This window comes from Sinohyriopsis cumingii, chromosome 8 (assembly GCF_028554795.1).
Source record: "Sinohyriopsis cumingii isolate HCF-2022 chromosome 8, ASM2855479v2, whole genome shotgun sequence".
Lineage (NCBI taxonomy): Eukaryota > Metazoa > Mollusca > Bivalvia > Unionida > Unionidae > Sinohyriopsis > Sinohyriopsis cumingii.
Window position 1 is genome coordinate 61316639 of NC_142968.1, and position 12291 is coordinate 61328929.

Sequence of the window (12291 nt, forward strand, 5' to 3'; positions counted from 1 at the left end):
ATATCCTATGCTTGTTTTTGTTTTAAGTACCACAACACTAGAATTAAAGATAAGTCGGATATACTTAAAGAATGAAGTAAGATGAATTTTACTTTGCTTTCTAACATCAATGTGACACCTTTGTTTTGCAAAACATCGTATATTACTTTTATTTTCATTTTTATTGTGTGTACCTTACATCCGGACTTAAGGATAATCTAAGGTATATTTAGCACAAAAGTAAAGCAACCTGAACTGTTTTTTGAATGACTTGGGGGTACATTTCTTTATGTTGTAAGTTATCTTTGTATTTTAAACCTAAAAATATGTTGCTGGATATGTTAAGTTTTATTTAAAGAAATATTAAGTTTATTAAAATATGCAAACAAGTCACCTTCAGTGTAACTTAGCAATTATTAACTTCCTTAATCTTGATTAAAAGGATTTAAAATGGTGGTTTATGCATTTTGATTTTGTAATGGTGTCATAGGGATTTTAAAAAAAAAGATCGGAAATGCGGTGCCCGATTTGGGTCATCCTGACGGGGCCTGATGGATTTATACGCAAGATAAACAAGGTTTCAAAGATATTGATCTTAAAATTTTCTTCCATCGCTTTAAAATTACTTTCTCACTTTAGAAATATATTAAAAATTATTAAAGCGCTGGGCCCCTGTGAGCGCGGGGCCTGATTGGAAAAAATCGGTCTAAGGCCGGCCCTGCGTGTATTAGAACCGATATACCAGTATGTTCAAATTTCCTTTAATTCAGAAGAGTCTACAAACCATATTTACGTTTTTATATTTTATTAAATGGCAGTGGTCATATATTGGTGGCCTAGGAATCCTAGTATACAGTGTATATATGTCCTTTACATAGTCCGAGTGGTCTAAAGCGCTCTCCGTCACGGATCACTGCCATCTCACCTCTGTCTGCGTGGGTTCGAATCTCAGGCTCGACCAATGTGGTTATGTGAGAAAGCTTGCCAGTAGCTTCTCGTGGGTCAATGGGTCTTTCCGGGGTTCTTCCTCCACCATTAATACTGGCCACCATGTATAGCCTATCTTGTGCTGAAAAATGGCGATAAACCCTAACAACAACAACAACAAGTTAACTGTTCTTCACAATGCAGTTCATACTACAGCACACGGAGAGCGCTAGTGAGAAAAATCTCCTTGAAAAGCAAAACATGACCACCACAACGTACAAATGTCTTGTTTAATATCAAACAATATCCGCCTTTACCATTTGAATCTCTAATATCCAGTATCAACCAATTGCATCTTTGGCACTCGAATAACAAGTTTTCGGTTATTTTAGATCACAAATAATAATCTCCAGTCTCAAATACGAAAATATTTAAAGATGAAAAATCCCAATCTACAGTCTTAATTTATTATTGATTTGCATGTTTGATTTTCAAATCTTCGATTTCTTATCACAAATATCTAATATTTTAAAATAGGACATTTGATCAATCATATGTAAAAATATCCATATTTAATATTCAAATTTGTAATATCAAAATATTTGGACAGATAATGCTGATTTTATGGTAGGAAATTTAAGATTTAATTATTTGTTATAACATGACTACTGTGCCATTACGTTAACAACCTCAGATTATAACTTTCGGATTTAAAATTCGTGTAATAGCTTGTCATTTATTGATAAAACCTGGAACGTAGGACTTCCAGGCTAGTTGCGCTGCCACAATAAGTGTGCAGACTCCTAATGTTTCAGCTATTGCAGATGTTGTTCGTTTTGTGTTAGTTTGTTTCATTTGAGGCATGTTTGATTTCGGAAGTTTTTAATTTTACACATTTCTGATCAAACGAACAATAAGCTCCAAATTACTGACTCTGTATCAATGGTCCAGGCTTCATGCATGCATTTGAATATTGGACTCGAAATTATGCTTTAGGCCTTTTGTACAAAAAACTCAAGGTCAAGTTTAAAATGCTAAACACTTTGATGGTCTGTAACTTTGATTTAATTGAAGTTAGGTTCATTAAACATTTGTGACCACCACGGTGACCTAGTTGGTTAGAACATCCGCCTCGGAAAGTTCGTGGGTTCGAACCTCCGGCCGAGTCATACCATAGACTTATACCAAAAATAGTACTAACAGCTGCCTCGTTAGGGGCTCAGCTTTAAGAGGTTAATGTTAGGCCTGGTTGGCCTGGTGTCAGGATAATCTGACTGGGTGGGACATCATGCTATATATAGACATCACTATAAACTGTCACAATGCAGACATCGTAACGATATGACTGAAAAAATGTTACAGCTATGTTAAAAATCCAAATGACACACACACGATCATTAAACATTTGTAAGGATCCTTCTTACTTTTTCCCCAAAATCATGTTAAATTTTAATATTTTGACCCTTTTGGTTTCAAACTGGAGTGTGAGTTTCTTTCTTAAAGAGCATCAGGAATGTGGGACACAGTCTAAATGGTAACAGTATTACTATCCATTCTAATGACGGTAAATCACGAATGTGGGAGCAAGTTTAAATGAATTTAGTAATACTGCTCAAGAAGAGTATCTTTTATAGCATGCTATTCGTGGTCATATGTCAGAACGGGTCATGGGAGTAATCCGACGTAATTGTGTCACTCGGTATGATATGTGTCCTTCAGATTATTGCTTTTTGTTTTCAATGTCAAGCTCACGTTGAGCACATGTGATTATTACGACATTTTGAAAAGGTGAATATTTACCCCTCTTTCCGTATCATTCTTTACTTATGAATGTTAGAGCTGTCAGAGGGTACAGGACTGTTCGTAATTCCCCGGGGGTGGGTACCCATTAAGTTCATGTAACCCCTAACCCCAATCCCCAAAACAAGATATTTTTAAGTTCAGAGGAAAGATTATATCTTTCTGATGTCAGGAGTGGGCGAGACACAGACTAGTGAGTGCAGTTTGAGGTTTGCCACATTGTTTCAATCATTAAACAATACATTGTCCCTTGAAGGTTGATGCTTTTCATGAAAGTTATACAAGGAGTCCCCAAAATGATGATCAAAAAATTTACTGTTGGGGTACATCCTTTAAGGATAAAAATATATATTTACTAACTTCCATGTTTAGAGAGGAAACATTATGTAGTTTTGTACATTACTTACAAAAAATGGCCGGAGGTGGAAGTGGGCAATAAATGCGGGAGCAACAATACATGCTTTTGATTAAAGGAAGACAAATTAGTCTGAAATACATTTATATATTAACAACTTACATTTGTATTGCACAAGCCATAATCTATTAAGCCATGTACATGAATGTGAAAAATCCACGAATTCTAGTATGGATCAAACGTTATAAAATTCATATAGCATCAGCTACATCCCGTTGGAAAACAAAAATAACATAGATATAAAAAAGTGGTAGTCCTCGTTTGATCAATATCCGATTAACATTAAATAATTCACTACGATATTGTTGCAAGTAGTACGTGGCTCAAGTTGTTTACACACTATATGTATAGGTACATCCGCCTCGGATGCGGGAGGTCGTGGGTTCGATCCCCGGTCGAGTCATACCAAAGACTTTCAAAAATGGTACTAACAGCTGCCTCGCTTGGCGTTCAGCATTAAGAGGTTAGTGTTAGGACTGGTCGGCCTGGTGTCAGGATAATGTGTCTGGGTGGGACATCATGCTACATGTCTGTGGCATGACGCCCCAGTGCTAGACATCACTATAAACTGCCACATTGCAGACGTCGTAGCGATATGACTGAAAAATTGTTAAAGCTACGTTAAAAATCAAAATCACATCACACAAATCACATGTACAGGTACATAGGTTGACCTACATGTTGGACAGCTGGAGACGGCTATCATCATGTCGAGGCTACGCAGGGGATTAGTGAACAAATGAAAAGGCTAACAAACATCTATGCGAACTACTCCATTTACAATTAAATTGATGGACAGACATTTATGGTTCAGTAGACTGAAAATTTAATTCGTGTTTATGCCGCCGTTGGTATCGATTATAAGCGTAAAACTTTTTTCCTGCAAAAAGAAACTTTCACGGCACAATAAACATGTTCCAGTCACTTTGAAATATGCAACAATCCATCAGATTCCGTTGCATTTATGTAAGTTTGGTGCTGACTTCTTTGATGAAAGGTTCTTTGTTTTTGTTGAAGATTGTAGTCGGATATCTTTAATGAAGGATGCATGTGTTACTGAGGTCACAGCTAAAGGATACGTTTGGAGGACGGAACAAATGCTTGTATCTTCTTGTGGCGGCCACCTCAAATAATTGTAGAACATTGATTGAGACTGTTTTGGTTTTTTATGGGGTTGTTAGGAGTGGGGTAGTTGTTTTTTTATTTTTTATTTTTATTATTTGTTTAGCTCTATCTTGATGGTTGTCCTCTTTCTGTTGTGGAGAAGACCAACTTTTTAGGACTTACCTTAGATCGTAAACTAACACTTCCTTGCAAAGACAAATATGAAAAAGCTCATAATGTAATGCTAGTAGCTGACAAACATATTGGGGAGCACATCTGAAGGTCTTGCATTGGTTATACATGCCACTGGTAAGATTTAAACTTTACTACATCTCTGCTGTGTACGGGTCAGCCAGTAAATCGTATCTCCTGCTGCCTGATCAGAGACACAATTACGGACTCTGACTTTATCTGGGTACATTTAGAACTTCCAAATGTGTCTCCAGGATCTGCCAAACTAAAATATCTAATCCTGTACATGATATAGTCTTTAGTCCAAACTTTCAAACCTTGTACACCCAGAATCCAAACTTGATTCCACCTTTTATCACCCGAATTTGCCCTTGTTTAGTAACGCAAGAAACGGTGTTAGAAATAATGCAGAATAATGTGTCAGATTCCCCATCTTGGTTATTTGCACCTCTAAATACTTCATTTGATTTTGCCAATTCAAAACAAGGTTCTCAATTAAACAAATAACAAGTGAAGTTATTATATGCTCATTTGTGTCTCCGCTAACTTTACATTGTCAGAATAGTGCAATATTTTACGATATTGCTTTCCTTCATATTGCACGCACGCGCACGACGCATGTGTCCAGTAGTAGCATAGTGTATTAGGAACTACTTTGTCAACAAATCGTGTACATTCATGTAATAGAGGCTTTATGTTTTGGTTGATTAAATTCGTTTCTGAATGAACTAAAGCAGAGGTTTCGTGGACCGCCACATACCAGCTGCTATGCAATGTTCCGTGTTAACTTTTTTGATACAATGTTTCGGATTTAGGCTAGCGATAGACGCCAGACAGATCATAACATTGTTGGGGTCCCTACAAATAGCATGCAAGTGTCAAGGCATAAACTTGTCTTCATTGGCTGGTAATAAGAAAGGCACAAAATATACTTACACAGTTTTACATCCTGACTTTCCTCAAAATGCAATTTCTTAGTTATGCAAATCCGAATTACATGAGCTATGTCATGGGTCCCAAAGCTTGATAACACATTTCGAAATTGTACTGTAATTTCGACTACATTACATGTGCAATAACATTCTCCTTGATGTACTCATTATGAAATGAACATTATATTCTATAAAGCGTCTTTTTGATATTTACAATTGAAAGAGTTCATATTTTTCCAAGATTATGATTCCAAACATTCAATGACAGAACAAAAACAAATATGCAGATGAGTCAACACGCTGCTCCCTCGCTGCACAAATCAGATGTTACATCATGTAGAATTGACACAGATAAATCCAGGCCACCATCACGAAATTTAGTAGAATCGACAAAAATACCAAAATCTATTCATTCCAGACCAAATGGAAAAGTTGTTGCGATGTGCATTCATTCACAATAATGACTCTAAATTTCAATTTTAAGTAGATGAAAACGACAATTTTTTTCGAAAGTAATGTCGACCGGGCGACTAAGTTCAAATTTAGCTGGGCGGAGTTATGTGCGCATTAATATTGTTGTTGTGTACTGATGAATCTGTGCTTGTGTATTTAGTTTAAAATACAGCATAAATTCAGTTACTTTCTTTGTTGTGTGTATTTTTGTTTATATAATTAAGCCTTCTGTAGATAAGAAAATAAGCATATACTAAAATGGTTACTGCATACATATAATTCGGAAGATGGAGACCAAGTTGGAACTGCCATTGCAAAACACCATGATACCATATCAAGTCAGTTTTCACATACAAATTTAAGCTTTCCAGCAACAACTACAGTTGTACTAATATATTTTAACTACTCTGAAGCCTCTTAACAAACACATTTCATGTTTTATGATTGCCTTTCCACTTTGAAAGCTTGCAAACTATTTAATTCGAAAATACATTAATATCTTAGATATTACATAATTATGATGTGCTCATACAATCTGGCAAAATTCTGGGTCGTTGCTTGCCTAGTCACACTCACATCAAGTGCAAAAATGGTCAGAGGAACCAGTCATAACTGTCCTGCTGTCGCCGGTTTCCGATTGCAAGATGCCATATACTGAGTTCAGATATTGTGTGAAACACCACGTTTGTCAACGTTGACAACAAACGTGGAATGAAAACTGCACAAACAATCTTAAGATTATCAGACCCAATACTGGAGAATAGCATACCACGTTTAGAACAAATCGCAGAGATATAATGGTATTGTGCGCATTCGACATATATACCTAACTGACACGTACCTTCTGACGTGTTATCCTGGACCAGGTGCTTTTATTACTAGTGTCCAACAGAACACATTTTTATCGAGAATGTCAGTTTCCACACCATGTGGTGGAAATGCTTTTACTAGAACTGCTTGACAAAATAGATTGATGATGTAATATTTGGAAAAAGGCCCGGGACGTGTTGAAGGATAGCCATCTATGTGAGGGCCGGCGCCAGACCCGGCCAGACTATCTGGCGCCCTAGGCAAAGTTAGATTCTGGCGCCCCCCCCCCCCCGGAAAATATCAGTTTCAAAATTTATGAACAATATTTTTTTTTAAATATGCGCCCCCTGAAATCAGCGCCATAGGCGGCTGCCTAGTTTGCCTATATGGTAGCGCCGGCCCTGATTTATATAATACAATTTTGGACATATGTTTCAAGGATTGTATGTGCTACTTGTATCTTTATCTTTACAGAATTTAACGATTCTATTTTCGTTGTACTTGATGTTAGCATCTTTTTAATAGAAGGGTTTATTGGTCTAAACTGTGGTATAATTCTTCACTTAAGCATATTCGAGTTTTACCTTTACTTGTCACCGTATAGTCACTACATTTGCACATACGAAATGCTTTCTTTAAACTAAATTCAATGTGTGTGTATGTATATATATATATGGATGACAATATTTATTTTTAATCAAGCCATGAATTTACAGTATATCATTTTCTCACCAGAATTTTGTTACTTTGTGTTATTGTTAACGTGAAATGCTTGGAAAATCCTATGCCATTGCAACAAATCATGTTCGTGAAGGTTACATGGCTTCATTTCAAATTCATGGATTAAATCGAGGTCAGATTTGTATTTTTCTCTTGAGCCACTGGTTTCCACGTAATTCTTTTTTTACTGAATAAAAGAGAGAGAGAGAGAGAGAGAGAGAGCAAAAGGATAACGTAGTGGATTGCAATGATATTATTAATGCATTTTACTCGTGTAGGAACTTTAGGTTAAACAGTGAATTTGGATATGTGGTCGTTATTTTTTTAAATTTTAAATAATGACTAGTAACTTGCAATTCATCACTATGTCTATAGAATATAAAACCAAGTATCTATTGTTAAAACCTAATTGTATTTTCATACAGCATTTATGAATCACAGGTGATGAAAGTACATATATTAACCATGTGATGAAATTTGTACAGTGCGGCAAGACAGGTGTCCAAGTGACAGCCATCTCTTAAAAAGAGTAAAAAGCGTATAGGTGTTCGTGGGAATGTAATATTAGGCCACCGTCTTGTGGACTTCCAGCATCAAGATGCAACGTTTATATTTTTGGACTATACGTTTCAAACGATGAATTAGTACGGTTAAAATGTAAAACATGTAACTTGTTAGGTCAATTTAGCAGAAAGTGTAATAGGTTGGAGTTTGTGTTCCCTACGCTCACAATACAGTGGCTGTGTATTTTCTTGCCAGTAAGCTGTATTTCAGAGAGATTGGGTATCAAGTGAGGCAAATTTTCATGCATCATTTGGTGTGACAAATTTACTAGCATTACTTCAGTCGGTCGTTTTATTACATACGGGTGGCAACTTGTCTATTTACTTGTTTTTGAAAAATAGTGTAACTTGTGCAACTTTGTCAGATGAAAGCTGATTTTGTGTTTGATATGTACGGGATCTTAAATTTGCTTCATTTCGCTCAGTCTGTGACGACACAGCTTACGGTTTGCTTGTGCCAGAATACCATTGTTAGAATTATGTCACTCCTATCATTGACTGTAACTTAAGCTTACACAAGGCGTGGAGAGAAAGAGTTCTCTCTCTCTCTCTCTCTCTCTCTCTCAAGGAGAATTTTACTTTGATTTCCAAATAATCGGCTGTCATGGTCCGACTGACCTTTTCCATTATTTTAAAACCAGGATAGGAAATAAAGTTAAGATTTTTCGTTCTGTAACGTTTTGAATTTGCGAGAGTTATTTTAAAAGGTTAGAACCAATTTCAGTTCCATTTTTTCATTACATTTTGGATAAAATTATTTTCTTGAGATAAATGTCCACTGTAACATTTTATGGTTCCTGTTTTTGAAACTAGATTCTAGATTAAATATGATCCTCAAAAAGGTACTATATGAAAACTTAAGAGAGAGAGAGAGAGAGAGAGAGAGAGAGAGAGAGAGAGGGCGTAGTGAAGGATAGATTTTTGACGTCAAGATGGGAAATGATGTTAAAAATTTTAATAGGTTAAACATGATCATCATGCAACACCAGGGTGTTAAGAATGGAAATCGCATGTTAAAGATGTACATAGATTTAAGATCATGGGCCTTCAGTTATTATTAATGCCACTGAGAGTATGTCATCGTTAGTAGTGGCTGACATCAGATGGAAAACTATGACATAGGGTGGAAAGGATGTACACTGGTAGGTAGCGGTGGGGGTGGGGGGCAAAAAATAGATACTGCTAGATTTGTTGTGTTAATCTTGGTAATCAGAGAGAGAGAGAGAGAAAGAGAGATGTTTGTATGTGCCAAAATATCTTATTCATACTTGTTTTAAAGAAGGGATACCTAAGCGTTTTTTTAGGTACATTGCCACAAATTTCAGTGTAATTTCATAATTGCATATGACAAATGTTTCATAGCTTCTTTCTTTGTCATGACATATTCTAATACACATCATATTACACACACATACAAATGCACTTATTTCTATAGGAACACAGATTCTCATAAAATCTCACATGATTGAAGTGCTTCTATAATATATTATTTCTATTTTTCCAAGCGTAAATGAAATGTTCTTAGTTTATGTTGTTTGAACTGTGTTGTATATAAAGAACACCATCTTTGGTCGCTGAGACATCGCTATAAATTTGTTGGACGCTCCTGTCAGAGGTATTGATTCATTGTCCAAGGTCAGCAGGGGCAATTCAGAATGATACTTCGGAAACCATTTAGATAAGTCAGCAAGATGGACATCTTTAATTGCTTAAAAATGATGCGCAAAGATTCTGTAGAGTGTTTCAAGACAAAACTTGATGACGATAACGATGCAGGAATCCCTCTTTATGGAATTTCGTCCAGTGTGGTCTTTGATCACCTCAGCATCTGCTTAATTTGGAACAAAAGGCAAATCAAAGATTACGTTGACCTAAATGAAAGTTGTACCTGAAAGTCAAAGTTTTCAAAACAGGTGGCAGCAAATCGGGCCTGATGTTAGATGCAAGACAGTCATTTATCGATTGATGTCGTGTAAATCTAAGAAAATCAAAACCAAAGTGTTACTTGTTGCAGTTGGTTAATGCTAATAAGTGCAAAACAGATCGAATAAGCTACACTTTATTTGCTAAGTGGAAGTCTTACCTAAAGTGGGAAACAACATCAAACTCTGCAGATCAGCAGCTGATTATCCCCTACAATGAGTGGAATTTAAAACCTTCATCAATGCTTTTAGATTCCAATCCAAAATCAATGTTCATGGCTTTCAAGGTCAGCAACTGAGACATTTGTTGATTGGCAAAGTCAAAAGTGTCATCAATCAAATTCCTTTCGAGTTCCAGCTTTTTAACGTGCCCAAGGTATATAGAAGTCATCCGATGTGGCCAGACAAAGGACCTTTCGAACCTAACTTGGCTTTGAAAATTACTTTAGACCTTATTTTATTTAAAGTCAAAAGACAATTAGTGACCAACAGTAACAATATTTTGTACGACGATTATACAGGAAGATATGATTTGTGGGAATTTTATTTCATTTCAGGTCAAGGCAGCAACAAAGAGCATTTTCACCCTATAAGAAAAGCCAACTTTAATTTGATGTGGCTGGTGAACACCGAACGCCATCTTGTATTCAGAATTCAACAATACTATTTGAGAAACATAATTCTAGATCAAAAGGATGGGAACACTAAAGTATACAGATAAGTAAAGAATCTATTTCCTATCCAGAATAGCAGCAGTCACATGTACTAAGTGGAAAATAAGAAAATAAAGATATGAAACAAGAGGTCACGAACATAGATAAACATGAACATGTTTTGCATCAGGACAAAGAAGTAGACATGGAACACAAAGTCATAGATGTAAACAAAGATACTACAAATTAACACGAGAAAGATAAAGTCACACTGTCATGATGGTTAGAATATGAACAAGACTTAGTCCCATGAATTACTCGCGTTTTGGCTGAAAAAAAGACAGGCCCCGCCAATAAATATTATTTTGGTTGTCGTGTTTTTCATCAAATATATAATAATTAAGGAAAAGTTGTAATAATATTTGGAAGATGCATGGACCCTTGTTTCTGAAGAGAAAGTCATGGATGAGTGATATCAAGACAAATACGAGCATTCCTACTTCCATTCATCTCCTTCGAGATGAAGCTCGTCAAAGCACTCTTGTAATAGAGTAACAGGTCTGTCCATTCATCGACTTAGTTGACAGAACCTTTAAAAGAAAAAGTGAACATGTGACTTATCATTACCTATGAAATTGAATGCTTATGAACTTCATTACCTAGCGGTGTATCATAAAGATGAACTGACTGGCATTCATTTTAATATGGTTGTGTATTTAATACATGCGCAGTGCCTGCAAAATTACCATATTTAGATAGCTACAAATGACAATCTACTGAACATAATCATGTACAAATACAAGGACACAACTGTGCTCACAAACATTGACCACATCTCGCACCATTGTCGTTATTAAGGGTTCAGTCCACTTTTGACTGGAATTTTGTTAACATAGTATGGGATGTTCATGCAGATTTTAACATTTGACACGCACATACATCCTATCAAAAGCTTGTATCAATGAACACATATTGTATGGTTGATGCCTAGATCCAGCGTCAATTGGTGTGCTTAGTGTATGCAATATTTGGGGTGAAATATACTTAGCATTGCTTTATCAATCTCTTGCTACTTCCCTACTGGACCCAAACTATTGTATATAGATTTTGACATACAACATATACATTTCACTTGTCTATTTAATCTCTTAGATTGTGTCATTTTTAAAGGTTATATATTGACCAATACATACATGATTCTTTTCAGACATCCCAAGTCGAATACCATCTCAAGGTTCATTATCTTGCTTATCCTGGCATCATGTTTTCATTTCTCAGAAGGTAGGCCTGCTTTTTGTGTGCTTATATATATATATATATATATATATATATGTTATACATTGTAATGGTATGAGTCGATAATGAACTTATGCTGTACACTATTAAAGTTCAGGAAAGTGCCTTGGGTACTTGATTCCAACAACCACTACAATACATTTTTGCACACCTTAGGTATGGTATGGCTCTGTGTCTGTCCTATGCCCATTAGAATGTTTTATTTTCAAATTTTTGTATATAATCACATTACTTATTTTAATCCAGGTGTAATACAGAACAGTTAATGTTTAAAAATAATGCCCATCTGTAATTGATGAAACACTTTTAGCAACTCTTACTAAAAATGCTCAACCTAATTTAATCACCTTTGAGATAAAGTTTTGTTAATTTTATGCCAGTGATGTCGATATGATTACCTACCTGGCCAGTGTTAATTATCAAAGCAGAAAGCTTTTGAAGAACCACTTTTAAAAGACCTCTTAACAGAATATGATCAACTTGTCATATGAAGCATCCTGCCATGAGGCTTTTCCAAATTTGTTG

At 35.8% G+C, this 12291-nt stretch overlaps 1 protein-coding gene across 8 annotated transcripts in view; it reads left to right on the forward strand.

The window, feature by feature from the left end:
• The window catches only part of LOC149793661 (uncharacterized), an 86910-nt gene that overhangs the window by 39962 nt on the left and 34657 nt on the right, over positions 1–12291 (forward strand). For 6 of the 8 annotated variants that reach the window (XM_089967637.1, XM_089967645.1, XM_089967639.1 and 3 more), the window contains 2 exons: positions 10375–10538; positions 11678–11751. In XM_089967637.1, coding sequence (XP_089823763.1) covers positions 10513–10538; positions 11678–11751 — 100 coding nt within the window. In that variant the 5' untranslated portion in view covers positions 10375–10512. The remainder of the gene's footprint in view (positions 1–10374; positions 10539–11677; positions 11752–12291) is intronic. The other 2 variants (XM_089967643.1, XM_089967642.1) reach the window with 2 other exon arrangements.